The sequence below is a fragment of the Dipodomys merriami genome, unplaced genomic scaffold, assembly GCF_024711535.1.
Source record: "Dipodomys merriami isolate MVZ:Mamm:240054 unplaced genomic scaffold, mDipMer1.0.p SCAF_291, whole genome shotgun sequence".
Taxonomy (NCBI): Eukaryota; Metazoa; Chordata; class Mammalia; order Rodentia; family Heteromyidae; genus Dipodomys; species Dipodomys merriami.
This window is the reverse complement of record NW_027204393.1, coordinates 500475-518036: the sequence shown is the minus strand read 5'-3', so window position 1 is coordinate 518036 and position 17562 is coordinate 500475. Positions and strand designations below refer to the sequence as shown.

The 17562-nt window shown below is 40.1% G+C and overlaps 1 protein-coding gene across 5 annotated transcripts in view; it reads right to left on the bottom strand.

Moving 5' to 3' along the window:
* Positions 1–851: 851 nt before the first annotated feature.
* Jph1 (junctophilin 1) overlaps positions 852–17562 on the bottom strand; it is a 79994-nt gene continuing 63283 nt past the window's right edge. The window contains exons 4-6 of one of the 5 annotated variants that reach the window (XM_070038733.1): positions 9783–10420; positions 3442–3539; positions 852–925 (exon numbers count right to left, since the gene is read on the bottom strand). In XM_070038733.1, the coding sequence (XP_069894834.1) occupies positions 3459–3539; positions 9783–10420 (719 nt within the window). In that variant the 3' untranslated portion in view covers positions 852–925; positions 3442–3458. The other 4 variants (XM_070038729.1, XM_070038732.1, XM_070038730.1 and 1 more) reach the window with 4 other exon arrangements.

Sequence of the window (17562 nt, the reverse complement as noted above, 5' to 3'; positions counted from 1 at the left end):
AAAGTTGATTCAACATCCTGTTGCACCTGCCTTTTCCCCAGTACACTGGAAAACAGTAGAGGCCACAGCATCGTATCTATTAATCAAAAACATTATTCTCAGAAAACATTAACTGACACCTCCCATGTAGGAGGGAGATTTATGTTCACTTTGATTTTTGCTTAGGTTAAGTCAAGTTGTTAGGCTCAGAGACAAAGGATGCATGTTTTCTCTCATATGTGGAAGTTAGATCTAGTTTATAACTGTATAGTAAATACATACAAGGTCATATGCATATGTATACCAACATATTAACTAAAGTATGGTATATGACTATAGAGAGGAAAATATATGCTTATAAAAGAAGAGAATATATGCTTATGGAGGAGATTCCAGTGGTGTCGCTCCATTGAACAACTAACTTACAGTCTAAGAAAATGAATAGCAGGAAGCTGGTACTGGAGTTGAGGTCAAGGGGAAAGGGATGAAGTCATGGGGAGATGAGCTGACAGTGGAGAGGAAGTGTGGGAGGATGAAAGTCAGAGTATTCATCGTATGGATGTGAAAATGGAACTAGGAGAATGGAGGAGACAGGTGGGGTTGGAAGTGATGGGGAGAATGATATAAAAGGGGTGACATTAAGTTAATGCAGTGACATAACTGACGTGTTAAGTTGAATCCTCTCAGTCCAGCTATTGGAAGATAATAATAATAATAATAAACCTTAGAGTTTTGCTTAAAAATAATAACAGTCTCCAAAATCCTGAGTTTTTACTCCAAGGAATGAAGGCATTAGGCAGAGACGTGAATCTTACTTTTCACAATGATTTGGAAGGCCTAGGACAGAAACAAGCATAGGGGCAGCATGTCTACCTGAGTCTACCTTCTGCTTTGGCCTTTTGGGTGTCTCCCCATTGTTGTACAGCAACTCTCAACACCATCAAGACTAAAAAAAGAAAAAAAAGTTCCACATACTTCAAGACGGTAATTTACTCACAAAGTAAACACACTTCCAACTTTATTAATAACCAACATTTTTTTTATTAGAGCAGATACAGTTGTGAAAACTGTACATTATACATTTTGGTTTCAAGGATTATAAATAAAGGAACTCACAGGTAGGGAGTTCTTTTTCACAGCAAGAAACTTTAAATAAACAAAGTCATGTTTTTATTAAGTACATTGGCAGACTTCATGTGCTGTCCAAAATGTAGAGTACAGTATAACAACCCATTAGAAAGAGCCTTCATGTAAAATACAGCTGTGCACAGTTTAGAAAAATACCAACAATTTGAGCTTTGTTTTAAAAAAGCTTATAAATCATACATATATTTATAAATGGAACCAACATGCTCACTTTATAAACATATCCTTTAGTTATCTGTTACCCATTATTTCCAAGGCATTACAACGTTTTAAATAAACTTAATAGATTAAATATTTTATTTTCTTAAAAAAATTCAACTTTCCCAGCGATAAGGAGCTACGGGGTCAGGAAGGAGCAGTGAGAGAGTGAGGAGACTGACAGGGGAACTTAAGTTTGTTCTTGGGTTAAAAACGTACTTCCTAAACTGAAAAGTCAAAGCAAAATGTAAAAAATAAATATACAAGTTGCGATTTTTCACTTGCTCTCTTTCTGCCTTCTGCTTTTTTTCCATATTGGTCATACCCAGGATTCTCAAACATATTGTACTTCTGCAAAAAATGCCATCGAGTTTCTACTGTGCGAGTAAGAAGGCACACAGTGTACGGCTGTGCGGAATTCAGTGAGCTGTCCCTACTGCATTAAAAGATAACATACTTAACAAGGTAAAAAGAATCTTGGTTAAACCATGCAAATCATGAAATCGTTAGGAAAATCTCCCCCTCCACAATGTAATGTCTTAAAGAGACTTAACAAATACTTTTCCTCCCTGATTTCGTTTTAAATTATTACTTTTATAATGACCATTTAGTTTCTCCTAAGTAAGCATGCTTCTGAGTAATAAAGGATAAACTATAAAACAGCAAAAAAAATCAGAATATGTCAGAACAACAAAGGATTGCAAAAGACAAATATACTTAAAATAAAAATGTCTAAAGATTTTAAAGTTCCAAATGAAATTATAAAAGGACTTTGAAAAACACAGAAGGCAGAAAATTGAGGAGCAGTGATTTTTAACAAAGCCTTATGTGCTACCTGTAAGTGCTGAACAAAAATTTAAGTTGGGAACAGCAATGAAAACAAAAAAGAGCAGTTATTAATAGCATCTTGCTTAACTTTCATGGGAATTAACATAGCTACTGACAAGATTTTATTTGGTTGTAAAGTACGTCAGCAATGAAACTGAATCCTTTAAACACTGATTACTGCAATCCATGCAACATTTTGACTATCATTCTTAGAATTCTGGTGTCTTTCAGCCTTTAAATTTTAGCACCTCCTCAGTGCATAAAAATCCATCTCAGTCATGTTAAAATATATAAAATTACCTTCAGCTTGCTAAATTTTAAAGATACCTCTTTTATTTTAGGTTGAGGAAGAATAAATGACATGGAAAAAGGATGTATTGCTATGAAAACAAACACATTTCCACTAGCATTTTGTTGTTTCTTTTCCTTGAGATGCAACCTGTGTGTTTTGTCCAGCCAGGACTGCAGGTGATAGATGAGTATCCATCATATTTAAATAAACAGCAAAAATGAGCGGAGTCGTGCACAAGCAAATGAAACTTTCCCTCCCAGAACATTCCAGGGGATGTTAAAGCAGCAGGTCATGGCATAAGACTGGTGAGTGATGCTGCTACCTAGTTCTTCTAATGAGATAGGAGTGAGTGTTGGAACCAAGTCCACAGCAACACAATCTTCTGACCGCATTCCTTGGGCAGCCGTTTCCCCAGCTCCCTACTAAAAACGTCAGATGGTAAAATAGTAAGGCAGCTGTTGACTTCCATCAAAAAAAAAAATTGCAGCTCCATACATTTCCAGTTTAGTCACACTCTGCTGGGACAGATGGAGTAGCTGATGCCAAGAACTTCGCTGGATGGGGCTGCTTCAGCAGATTTTAAAAAAGAATTATTATTAAGTTTTGCTCTCCAACATGGCTGCTTGCTTCAGCTCCCAGAGGGCCCCAAAGCCACAAAGCATTCCCGGGGGGAACTGAACAGGTCCTCTGAGTGAATTTTCCAAGTTTCATCTCTCTTGCGATCCCATCCTAATTCCAAGCCTCCTTGCCTGTGTCTGCGCCATTTAAAGGGCTGAGGACACCGCGGCAGAGCTGTGGGCTAACACCACTAGTTGTCATGACTTCACTGAAGGGTCAAAACAGTTATAGCATTCAGTAACTATGTGGAATCACATTCAGGCACAGCCAACATTAAAGTGAAGGACAATATGTCATTGTTAAGAAGAATGGTAAATTCAAATATGAGAAAAGACTGGTATGTATTCAAAATTTTGTATAGAAATTAAGGCCATCCTTACCTTTTTCCTGATTCCGATCAAGTTAGAAAGTGCACAAAAAGAATGGCCAACCCGATATTCAGCAGCATGACAAGAACAATCATGACTGAATTAGGGCCCTGGAAGGGAAATGGAACAAAACAAGCACAATATTTCTATGTTAATATATTACCAAAATATACTGTCAGAACCAATTACCAAAAGTACAGGGAAACACATATGGCTGAATGGTAACAGCAGTTCCAAAAGGTAGAAATTAAAAATAGTAGTGCTATGTTTAGAGGGAAACGTTGCTGAACTTTCACTTAAACATGAATCTAGTCCTGAATTAGGTTAAAATGTTTTCAGTATTAAGTAAATGTTTTCAGGCTAGGTTGGGACCCACCACTACAGAGGGCCAGGAGCTAGTGGGAATTAGACTTTATCTCAGACCACGAAACAAAACAAAACCATGTCCTTATCCTGGCAGTTAGGAAAGAAGAGTGAAAACGCAAGACAATGACACCTCCAAGAAAAAACTTGAAATGAGGTTTTTAACTTTTGCTTTCCTGGGACTCTGGGGCCTGTAGGTGGAATCTGTTAAGTGAGAAGCTAAACACTCTCAGAAGTCATTTTTTAAGGCCTTACTTTTCATTTCTCTAACCATAACCACCCCAGTTCAGCAATCAAGTTATAGTTAGCAAACTGCAGAATCCATTTTTTGACAAATACCACTATAATAACTACTAGATAGCCCAAAGTCCTGAAACTTTTATTTACTTAACTAAAGCCCATATGACCCATCTACTCAGATCTAGCCTGCGGGGACGCCATCGTTATTTTACTAGTAATGCCAAGATCATATCTTTCTAATAGAGTCTAACTCTTAAATAGCATTAGAATTGTTCCAAACTGGATTTGAAACTTTATTGAGCTTATTCTGAAGATGAGGAAAACAGTCATGTTATAGTTGGCCACCAAGTAAGACTATGTTGGAATGTTATAAATGTACGTTTTTAGTGGTGGGGGAAGGAGTGGAGAAGACTGGATTTGCCATTGGCCAAGGGGCTCATCTTTCAGGCCCAGAGCTTGAGTCACATCACTGACTGCGATTGATTGGCAAGATGGGGAACAGAGGGCCAGAATGATATAGTATTGAGCTCAGTGTCTTAAGGGGGAGCAGAATCACAAGTGTCTCTGAAAGTCAATTTCAAAAGCTTAATGTAAGCAGAGAACTGGCAGCTCACATCTGTACTCCTAGCTACTCAGGAGACTGAGATCTGAGGTTTGAGGCTGGAAGCCAGCTTGGGAAGGAAAGTCTGTGATATTCTTATCTCCAATTAACCACCAAAAAGCCAGCAGCAGAGCTGTGGCTCAAGTGGTAGAGCACAAGCCTTGTTCAAAAAGGTCAGGGGATCACGGTGAGGCTCTCCGTTCAAGCCTCAGGACCAGCAAACACACACACACACACACACACACACACACACACACACACACACACACACACACACACACACACACACACACACACACACACACACACACACACACACACAGAGCTTAATGTAGGGCTGGGATGTAGGCTCAGTGATAGAACACTTGTCTAGCATTCACGTGGTTCAGGTACCAGAAAAAGGAAGGAAGGAAATAAAAACTTAAGCTGTGTCTCAATTATTACTTCCCTTTTCATAAACCTTTAGAAGTTTCTGTGGATTTATACAAATCATTTAGAACTGGTTAGTAGTCTGGGTTTATGGATTATCTTGGAATGAATTTAGCAGCTTATCTTTCTGCAAGTTTTGGCCCACACTTCATTGTACTGATAACATAGAATCAATGAATAATGAACGAGAGTTTTATACAGGATGAAAAATACTTACGTATTTTCTACTGAACACATATACATATTTATCCTGTATATATTCTAACACACACATATTTATCCTACCAGTGTAGCTCTACATTTAAAGCTATTTTTAAAGATGACTCAGTGGAGATTGAGAGTAAAGCAGTTATGAAAGGCTCAAACAGCAACCAGGTGAAAAATAAAAATCTGAGATGCCATGTGTAAGTGGTAGAAAACAAGTCATGACTTCTGTGTTCTTTTGATACCATGCAGGCTGTGGGGCAGAAAGCTTTAAGGTGAAGTCCCACAAACATGTCTGTGGTGGCCAGTTATAGCTTAAAATAGCAAAATGAAAAAAAAAGCTCAGTCTTGCTTTTCTAGATTGACTGGAACAGGTGTCACGGGAGGCAGAGTCAAAGTCCAGATTAGAAGAAACTTTCAGGAGGTCAGTTAGAAAAAGAAAACAGATGAGATCAAAATATGAAAAGAAATTCTGGCTCAAGAAATGATCATTTTTTTCTTTTCATCAAGAGATAATCACTCATTTTAAATAATTATGTCAAATTTAACTTCTCTAACTAAAAGTTAAAAGTGAAAACTTTTAGCTAGAGAAAGTTTAACTTTTTAAATTATCTGTCTTTATCTTCTCTTTGGGGTGAGGTTCAAACTTGATCTCACAGTGAGGTTTTAGGATTTACAAACTCAAGAGAAAGATGGAGAAGATGTATCTCAAGAGAAGTTGCTCATCGTAATAATGGCTAAGAAAAAAGGGCAGCCAATCTTCAGAAAGTGTTGAGATGCCTTATTGGAGAATTCTCAATTTTTCTACTCACTGATTAGGATCTAACAATGGCTATTTTAGTTCCTAACAAGTTGAAACATCAGTGTCATGTAGAATGCGTGCCTCTGGGACTAAGTCCACATGTAGGGATCATACATTTCTCAAGAAAAGTTAGAGTCATCTCTAAGAAGCTTCCCTTGTCCCTCTCATACTTACTCCCTTTGCTCTATGTGTTAGTCTGTGTCCCAAAAGATATGCTTTATTTGCAGGGTGGTACTGTGGTTGGACCAAACTATTTAGAGTTTTATGAACTATTCATGCTTCAACTAGTATACCATTGAAACAAACATCACAGCAATAGGCAATGCTTTTAAAGCACTTACTTTGAGCTTGGCAGTGTGCTAAGAACTTCATGAGAATTATGTAATCTTCACAATTCCATTGGCTAGTGGCAGATAAGGAAACCAAAGGCACAGAACGGTTGGGAAATGTGTTCAGAGTCACAAAGCTAGCCAGCAGTAGAGCTGGGATTTGAACCCAGGAGGTTTTGCCAAGACTCCAGACTCTTAGCTATGATTGCTTCACTCACATGAGTTCACTGACTATAAAATCACAGATCCAGTTGATCATGAGCCTGACCTCCAGCAGACATCTGACTCAACTTGGATCTCTCAGCTACTCGCCAAGACCACTGACTGATTAATTCTGGGTTTCTCCCAAATGTCTGCTTTCGTGGGAAAGTGTCAATGAATTGAAACATATTGCTTGCAACTTCTACCTGTGCACAGTGTCTTTCTAGCTCCAAATTGTAAGTACTACTCTATTGTTTGGAAGCCATTCACTGGCTACCTTTCTGAAGACTATGCCACTTCCTAACCCTCAGGGAAGAGAAGAGGAGGTCCATCCTCAGGAGCACAAAAGACAGGAAGTTTTCCATTACCATTAGCAAGACAGCGTTTTACATGAAGGTATAAAGTCATTTGCTTTCTGGGACAGTCCCCTCACACCCACAGGCAGCATGGAGATCAGGGAGGCTACAGTGCTGCTGGAGTACAAACAGGGGCCCTGGAGACTGGCCTTCAAGGATGGGAATGCTTGGCTTACTCCCAAACCGAGAGGATTCTGTACAAGCAAAACATATGATTGTTTCTAAATAAGGAGGCTCTGAATTTATCCACTGCACCTATAGTAGTTTGTTTGTTTGTTTTTCCCTTTAGTGCTAAGAATTGAATTCAGGGTCTCGTACATGCTAGGTAAGTGTTCTATCACTTAAGCCATACCCCAGTCCTTTTATTTTTAGTTTGTTTTTCTAATAGGACCGGGTATGTTTTCTTGGACTGGTCTTAGACCACAGTTCTCCTACTTTTGTCATCTGTGTAGCTGGGATTGCAAAAGTGAATCACCATACCCAGCCCTAAGGTACTGTTTTAGAAAAAGTATCTTACAGGTAAGACTAGACTTTTTAGTTTTTTTTTTTTAATCACAGATGAATGAGCAGGGCACTGAGACATATACTACCCCTATGAATTCTGGGAGCCAAATGAAACCACTGAGTTACACAAAGGCATAAACTTGACCTAGCATTGTTTGAATTCCCAACTGTAAATCAGGCAAACTGTTACTGCTATATACTTGAGGCTTTATGAGACCGTACATAATAACTATCTAATGAAAAATGATTATCACTTTTAAAAGTTCAGGACTGGTTACTGGTATATTCATGTTAAACTTTTTTTTTCTTTTTCTTTCTATTTTTGGTGTCCGTGCTGGGCTTAAACTCAGGGCCTGGGTACTGTCTCTGAGCTTCTTTTGCTTGAGGCTAGTGCTTTACCACTTGAGTCATGGCTCTACTTCTGGCTTTTTTCCTTTTCTTTTTTCTTATGAGTAGTTTATGGGAGATTAGAGTCTCACAGGTTTTGCTGCCCAAGCTGGCTTTGAACTGTGATCCTTAGATCATAGCTTCCTGAGTAATTAGGATTACAGTGTGAGCCACTGGTGCCCAGCTCATGTTAAACATTTTTAAGAGTGAATGCTTAAAAATCAGAATGAATGCTTACTGAATAGTAGAGAGTCTCATAAAATTTCTGTTTTGAAAGAAATTTACCTCCATGGAGGTTGACTTTTAGGGAACTATTTGTCCAATTAATCTGATTAATTTATATTTAGTTAAATTACAAGGTGAAAATTTGAGAAAATCAATACTAGCAAGAGAAACAAGCATAAGCGATTTTAAGCACTAATTAATTCAAAAGATGCATTTCACAAAAGGGAGAGGGCAAAGGTGAGCAAATATAGTGATTATATTCAGTGTATTTTATGTAGAAATTGAAATACTTGAAGGTAGGGAGAGGGAAAATGGGAGAGAATGATGAAAAGAGTAACATTCATCATCCTGACATATGGAATTATAACCTCCTTGTACAATTACTTAATTTTAAAAAAGATGAATTTCAATGTTTAATGCTAAGCATAAGCTTTCTTTTTTTGTCAGATGTGAGGCTTGAACTCAGAGCCTGGGCGCTGTCCTTGAGCTTCTTTGTGCTAAGGCTAGCACCCTACAACTTGAGCCATAGTGCCACTTCTCTTGGGGACTTTTCTGCCTGGACTAGCTTTCAACTGCCATCATCAGATTCTGAGTAGCAAGGATTACAGGCACAAGCCACAGGTATCCAGCTTAGCATAAACTTTTTATTGTTGTTTTGTTTTTGTTGTTGTTTTTAGAAGTCTTGGGGATTGAACTCAGGATCTCACGATTGTGGGCAGGATCTCTACCACTTAAGCTGCAGCTTTGGTCTGCTAAGAGTAGATTGCACAAACATAAATAGGAGCTGCTCTGTAATCCTGTTGGCCAGGTTACCAATCCACACCATTATGCTTATTTCTGAAATTACTAGCATTACCAGATTAGTGGCGTCTTATTTGTTAAGCTGCATTAATATTTAATGCCTCTATCTGAAGGCATAGGTGACCAAGTCAGTAGGTCAGGTAAAAAATCAAATTTTTATAAACTACATGGATTATATAAATTCTGTAAAATTTGACAAGATACAAATTCTACGTATCATTCTACAAATAAAGCTCATGAAGAAGCGTACACACATCAATCAGTAATTGCACTAACAAATATCTTACATGTTCAAGACACACTGATAATGATAAATAGCATCTAAAAGAACACCAAAATTCTGAAGGCATTCTCATTCAGAAGGTACACAATTAAAGTAATTAAATTGCTGAAAAATGTCTCATTTGTGATGACAAATACTCTGGTAGCAAAGCTAACTAATTAAGTAAAATCCAAGCTAAAATTTTGTGGGAAAATTGTTCCTAACAGAGCCTCCTACAGGAGGTTTCCTTCTGTGTAAAGATGATGATGTGTTTGTGTGTGAGCGCGTGTGGGGTGTGAAAGGATGACCCAGCACGTCTTATTTCTAGAGGTCTGGGAGGCACTGGTCACAGGTTTTTTGTTGGGGGAGAGGAAGCTACACAAAGCTCACTATGAAAGCTCATACATATACATGAGACATTCTGGGCTGGTCAGGTTTTACCTACCCAATTTATGTGTAAGGAGGGCAGCTGAGTAGGCTCAGGACCTCCTGCCTGGAGAGCTCTTTGCTTTCTCAATCTATAAACATGGTATACTACCATAAATGACCCTGTACTCTGCCAAGGCCTGGCTGTCACCGCAATGCACAGTCACCCCACTCCCTGAACAAAGCCAAGGGGAGAAATGACAGCACTTTGTGTGAGACTTACTGAATTGGCTTCTTTTTCCAAAGAAGGGCACGGATCGTTGCTTGCTGGATTCTTTGGTATAGCAAGTTCAGACTTCTTTGCTTTTGGCTCAGCTTTGCTTTCTTTGGCAACTGCTTTTGTCACAGACTTAGGGGGACTCCACTTGTTAGGTGACGGCTTGTGTACCAGTGCTGAGGAAGACTGGCTTGTTCCATCATCATTTTCCTCTTCTGCGTGGTGTTGGGGGGCATTCAATTTCACATAGTAGCCGTGATACTGAGAATGCAGCTCCCCGTTACTGGGGTTGGGGACATGGTGGCGGCCAGAGTATTTGGACACCATTGCTCCCGCCTCCTTTGAGGGGGCCTTCGACATCAAGGGTTTATTGACAATGGCTGTCACCTGCTCATCCACACTCCTTCTATCTTGACTGAGTCTTGCCCCTGAGCTGGGGTTTTGCTTCTTGGAGGGCTTCGGGGAGGAGGGCTGGGGAGAGTGGCTCTGTTTTGGACTGGCCTCAGGAGATCTGGGGGGTGTCGTGCCTTTGCGATAAAAATGAGGAGATTCCTTTGGTGTGGGTGGTTTTTCTGGTACCTTTTCTTCTGGATTTTCTTTAGCGTCAACACCCTCTTGATATCTCTGTTTGATGTAATCAGGACCTGGAAAAAATTTAAAGTACAAGAAAATGATGATAATAAAAAGATATAAAGGCTTGTTTGTATGTTCTCTGACTGTCTGTCTGTCTGTCTGTCTGTCTGTCTGTCTGTCTGCTCTCATTGGTAGTGGGGCCTGAACTCTGGGCCTGGGTGCTGTTCTTCAGCTCTTCAGCTCAAGGTGAGGACTCTACCACTTGACCACAGTGCCACTTCTGGTTTTTTCTGCTTATGTGGTATTGAGGAATCAAACCCAGGGCCTCATGCATGCAAGGCAAGCACTCTACCACTGAGCCACCTTCCCAGCCACCCCCCTCTCTAAGGAAATGGTATCAACTGAAAAAATATATTTACAAAGACTTGAATAAGTGTGAGTACATTTCATTCTTCAGGGAAGTGATTTGTTTCTGCAAAAAAAGGTGCTTTGAAGTTCACACAGACCACTATTTATGGCTTTGACAGCCATCAATGTTCAACAGTTCTGATATCCCCAATAATTATATTGTTTCTGCATACAGCAGAATACTAAGTGGAGTTGGCAGAGAAATGACACAGTTTATCCAAATAATGTTGAAGAACTAAAACAGAAGACAGATACTTGTGTAAAGAAGCTGTACATATGGGCTAGGAAGGTGGCTCAGTGGTAGAGTGCTTGCCTTGCATGCGTGAGGCTCTGGGTTCGATTCCTGAGCACCACATAAGCACAAAATAAAAAGCCCAAAGTGGTGCTGTGGCTCAAGTAGTACAGTGCTAGCCTTGAGCTGAAGAGCTGAGGGACTGCGCCCAGGCCCAGAGATCAGGCCCCAGACTGACAAAAAAAAAAGAAAAGAAAAGAAAAGAAAAGAAGAAGCTGTACATAGATGACATTGGTCATGCTTAGAAACCTTTCTATAGTTCAGGCTGTCCCACACAGAGTTGTTTCTCTGTAGCCTACTTGTAGCTGTGACAATCAGTTTGCCTACAGTGTTTAGGACAAGACAGTTGTCTGCTTCTGTAGTCTCAGGATTTTTATGTTATTAAAATGTATTTCAGGGTTGTTGGTAAATAATCTTATTTTTATTTATTTATTTATTTATTTTGGGTCTGGTCTTGGGGCCTGAACTCTGGGCCTGGGTGCTGTCCCTCAGCTCTTCAGTTCAAGGCTAGCGGTCTACCACTTGAGCCACAGCGCCACTTCCGGCTTTTTTCTTTTTGCTTATGTGGTGCTGAGGAATGGAGCCCAGGGCCTCATGCATGCAAGGCAAGCGTTCTACCACTGAACCACTTTCCCAGCCCCGTATTTTTTATAACTAGAGTTTTATTTTTCTTTCAGAGTGACTCTGCATAACTACAGGAGTGAGATCTAATCAAGTGTGGTGGTAAGACAGTGAGGGTTGAGGTGGTGCCAGTGATCACTGAGAGGCCAGTATGGGGCCCTGAACTCTCCAGGCAGTGCCCTTCTAGGTGGATCAGCCTCAGCCCTGCCCAACAATCAAGTCATGTGTAAACTGGCTACCATTCTACCCATCAGCCACTTTGAATCTCATAAGGTGAAGCAGAAGTTACATACAGCACAGCTGGCAGGAACTGATACATTAGCTCTCAAATACACCGGGAGAAGCTACCTTCATCAGTTTGCTTAAAGGGGTGACCAGCTCTTGTCCAAGCCACAGCATTATGTGCTCATAGTGCCTTCCTGCCATCAGCCCTACTCCACACCCCAAGCCAACCAAAGCTTTACAGAAGAGAAAAGAGCAGTTAAAGCCCAGCCCTAGTAAAAAGTGAGACCTTACCTCAAAAATAACCAGAGATAAAAGGGCTGGAGGCATGTCTCAAGCAGTAGAGAGCTTGCCTAGCAAGTATGAAGCCCTGCTTTTAAACCCTAGTACTGCCAAAAAAAAAAAAAACTGTTAAAGGGCCAGGTGTAATGGTGCATACTTGTAATTCCAAGCCACTCAGGGACAGTGACTGGGAGTATCTCTGTGGTTCATAGTGAGTCTGGGAAAAAAAAGTTTTGCCTAATTTCAACCAATGGGTTCATGCCTGTATTCCCAGCTATGAGAGAGGCATAGGTAAAGGGATGAAATTCCAGGCTGACTGGGAAAAACCATGAGAATCTATCTGAAAAACAGCTAAAGTAAAAAAGGGCTAGGAGTATATGTGGCTTAAGAGGTAGAGTGACTGTCTAGCAAGCATGAGGCTCTGAGTTCAAATTATATTATTCCCATAAATAACACCATATCGCACATTTATACTTTCAATTGCTTGTCTCATAGCAGTTGGCCTAATAAATTATTTGAATGAGATTGCTACTTTCATATAAGGCATTTTCTGAAATTTAAAACTCCATGGAAGCTGTAGAAAGCAGGTGATAAAATCGTCATTTTACTGACATGGAGACTGCTATTACAGCTAAAAATTATAGTTACCTTTAGGAGAAAACATAATGTAACATATAGGGTAATTGTTGACCACTAGAAATGAGGCTTTCTCTTGCAGATTGTACACACCAGTATTATTACAATTTCCATCCTCTAGAAGATAAACTAATTTTTTTTTTGGGATTAAACTTTCTCCAAATCACCAAGATCTCTTGGCCAGAACTGGCTTTTTGAAGATCAAGATGTTGTCCCCTTGTTAAATTGGCGATTTTTTGGGGGGAAGGGGGTCTGTTGTAGGGCTTGAACTCTGGGCCTGGGTGCTGTCCCTCAGCTCTTCAGCTCAAGGCAAGTGCTCTACCACTTGAGACACAGTGCCACTTCCAGTTTTCTGGTGGTTTATTGGAAATACAAATCTCATGGACTTTCCTGCCTGGGCTGGCTTTGAACAGTGATCCTCAGATCTCAGCCTCCTGAGTAGCTAGGATTAAAGGCGTGAGCTCCTGACACCCTGCTGGCTTTTTTAAAACTCCTATGTTCAAACTAGTAGCCTGAATTTCTGACCCAGCTTGAGGCTTCTCACTGAATGGACAAAGTGGGTGATGGTAGTCATACAAAAGGTGATGTCTTCCTTTCTGAAATCTTGGATCTGCATAGCACCATGGGCACATGAAATTACTTCTCCATCAGCAACTTCACCCTTACTTTTCACGTTTACTTGTTTTTGGTGCTGGCAAATGACCCCAGGGACTCATGCATGCTAAGTATATTCTGTACCACTGAGCTACATGCCCAGCCCTAGCTCCTACGTTTTCAAGCCCACAAGGTCATCTGTAGTGGTCCTTGACAGAGAAGCCCTTGAAATTTCGCAAACCTCCTCCTCTTCTGTGATAAAGTATATTCTCTGAGAGAGCCTGATACAGTGTTTACTTATAGACTTCTTGTTCACCCCTTCATTCAAAACAAAATGAGTTGATTTTTTATTTGCGCTCTGTTGCTATTTAAGTTTATAGCATTACTGAACCTATTCATCTAGGTATGGTACACCCAAAGTATACTGCAATGATAAGTAAAATCACTGGCTTTCAGAGCCAATGGGATGGTAATTGAAGCTACCTAACACTAAACCAATGGAATACTTTAATGTCTTCAACCTAACAGGTGGGTGTAAAACTGTCAATGGCTTTATCTTAAAGTAAAGCCATGTAAAAAGCTAATACTCAACTACACTGGAAGCAAAAGGTAAAAGCCACTAAACTTGGGGAAATAATGTGTGTTTCATTGTGAAGACTTGAGACCATGAGAGTCCAGCTTGCAAATTTAGAACTTATCCTGGTAACCTTCAGTCCCACCTGTATTTTCTGTAGAAAGCAGATGAGAATCAGAAAGGGAAGTTTCTCTGACAGAATGCAACCAAAGTGATGGCTGCCAATATAGGAAGAAAGGTGTTTATGTGGGGAATGACTTATGCAACTCAGTCACACTTAAGAAGAATTAAAAAAAATTAAAGCTAGCACTTAAAATGATAGGTTTTAGTTATCTGAAAAAAGCTAATAACATCTGAATATAAAACACATTTCATAAATAGTGAAGATAATTCTCCCATTTACAAATTTAGACTATACCCCCCCCCCCGTTTTTTTGGTCGCTCGTGGGGCTTAAACCTGGGCCTAGGCGAAGTCCCTCAGCTCTTCAGCTCAAGGTGAGCACTCTACCGCTTGAGCCACTTCCGATTTTCTGGTGGTTTATTGGAGATAAGAGTCTCACAGACCTCACAGACTTTCCTGCCTGGGCTGGCTTTGAACCACAATCCTCAGATCTCAGCCTCCTGAGTAGCTAGGATTATAGGCGTGAGCCACCAGCACCGGGCTTAGACTATACTCTTATGAACAGGCCGAGTTGACAATAATTTGGCTAATGGTGTAATCTGTATTAGTGGATTAACAAAGCTAAATCATGGACATCACTAAGTGTATGTGCTATGTTTCTTAGCTCTCAAGTACAAGTCTAATCACTTCTTTATCCTTTTTTTGGTGCCTCTTTGGTTACATAGTTCTTGTTCTAGTATATTAGAAAAGGCATTGTATGCTTACTCTAGGGATACACTTATTAAATAAGTTTTTTAGGCATATTCACCTATATCAACATGTTACTCAGAGTCTACTGAGTGCAACTAGAATGGTGGCAGAATAATATTTACACAAATAGATCTACATGAGGGGGTGGGTGGGAGATGAGAAGGGATGGGAAGGGGAAACAAAGGAGGAGGCTACAATGCTTGATAAGAAATGTACTCATTATCTTGCCCATGTAATTGTAATCCCTCTGTACGGTATTTTCACAATAAAGAAAATATATCTACATGAGTTTGGAACCAGTGGTTCAGGCCTGTAATCTTAATTTCTCAGGAGGCTGAGACTTGAGGATCAGTGAAGTTGTCCTTGGAAGAAATGTCTGCTAGATTCCACCTCCAAAATAACCAACAAAGAGCAGGACTGTAGAAATGGCTCAGTGCCATAGAATGCAAGTGAAAAATAAACAAGCCGAGTGAATGCACAAGGCACTGAGTTCAAGCCCCAGAACTGGGGGAAAACTTTTTCTCTATTATGCATAGAAGATGACTGGTTAAAGAAATCAATGTGCCCTCAAACAGTGGCTACCATATTTGTCATCTATCAGAAAGACAAATGCTCAGAGATTCTGATTTAAGAAAAAGTACAAATCAAAGCCTATGTATCTTAATGTTTAACAAACGTTCCAGGTGATTCTAATACCCAGACAGAGGTGTTTGAAAGCATGCAAAGTTTATGTGTTGAGATATGGGCCCAATACCAGCCTTGTCTAACTGACTACGGTAAAAAATGGATCCTAGGTGACATAGTCATGTGACAACCGAATAAACAATGAAAATGCACGGTTGGATTTTTCCAGAGTAAGAGTAAGTGCTTTTTAAACTAGATATTTAAAGTAAGGCAGAGGACAGAAGCTTTTCTGGACTAGAAGATATCTCTGGAAGGCACCTGCTGGCCTGTTACTTGTTCTGGGTAGTTACGTGTGCTAGCAATGCAGTACTAGCCAGGTAAAGCTTATGAGAAGCAGTGGTTCATTCACAGGATCCTCCAGAATGCTGCCAGGGAGGGAAGCCTTGACAAGTATTCATAGTGTTGCATGCAGCCATGATTTCCAAGATCCTATGTGTAAATCTAAGGGCAGCGTTGTCCCTCCTGGAGACTGACATAGGGAAGAATCCAGATGAAAGTCACCTGCTCCAGACATACCACACAGCATGAAATGCCATACAGCATCATTCACTGACATTAAGACAAGCCGTCAGAGTTGGCACAAAGGCTCTGGACAGACAATGAGAGTTTGAATTTCAAGGCAAGTCTCAGTAGGTTGGCTGTAGGCAGAGTTCCCAAACCAATGTCTACAAAGGGCTGGGTGTGGCCTTAAGCTTGCAATCCTAGTTACTTGGGAGGCAAGAATTGAGGGATTTCCATTTGAGGCCTTCCCAGGCATAAAAGTTTTAAAGACTCCATCTCCATCAATGGCTAGCTTCATTGGTTTTTGTGCTTGTTATGCCAACTACATTGGAAAGCATAATTAAAGGGGTCAGAGCCTAGGTCAGGCTGGGCATCCTGAAAGACCTTCCCTTGAAAATAACCAATGCAGAAAGGGGCTGGCAGTATAACTCAAGTGGTAAAGTAACTGCCTCACAAGCTCTGAGTTAAATACCCCCAAACCCAAACAAATGTCTAGAGGAGTAGGGCCTTAAGCATTTGCTTAATAGTGGCAGCAGGAGTCACTAATAACAATTATAATTTTATCTATAGACTGCTAATCAGGGAAAAAGGACCAGACTACACGATTCTAAAAGGTGATACAAACTGCAGCAAAATCACATTTTGTGATCCATAGGGAAAGAACACCACTTTCCATTGGACCTTCCAGTCCCATCTGTAACAATGCCACAATGCCAGAGAACACAACACTGTACTCAGTGTGAGTCACAGAACATCCATTCCAGGGCCCTGTCCACATTTGTGAAAGGAATAATAAGTAGTAATAATAAATAATAAATAGCAATAATAACAAGCAACTCATGAATCGCTAATTTTAATCACCAGTGGATTATTTCACTTTTTTTCATGAATACGTGTATTCAGAATCTTAGGTTTGGAAGGTGAGCGTGAGAGTCATCACTCCTAGATGCTTTATTTGTACATGTTGACGATAGGCACAGGCATTTATTTACATAGTAAAGAGATGCTTTGATCTTTAAAGACTTCTAATTCATACCAGAAATGCAAGCTTGGTTAACACTAAATAACCTACAGGCTGCACTTCCACCTTAAATAATGAATGTGCTGCGTGTGAGCACATGCCTGCTTCAGCTGAGGAAGACAAAGTTTGTTGAGATGTTGCCTAGGGAAGGAGGCTGGCTCTCTTCCAAGAGGACTCAAAGTAATAAATTCACCATGTTCCAAAGCAGTGTTTCAATTTCTTTAACCCATGCCCGGACCACTGACAAATGCAAAATTTAATGCCCTATTTAATAGCACTTGAAATTAAAAACAAACTAAAATTTTGGTGGAAAGGAAACTGAAGAGCCAGGAATATAGTTTCCCAATTGTCTGGTTCTTTAATCCCTTCTACTTGTCAAAAGCTTCATCTGGCCTTCCCGCCTCAGAAACTTGATTTTATAGTATTTGTATGTAGAGCCACTGCTTGGGGCCTACTCATATCAAAAGCTCACAAGGCTGATGTAAAAGGCTAATCCATTAATTCACA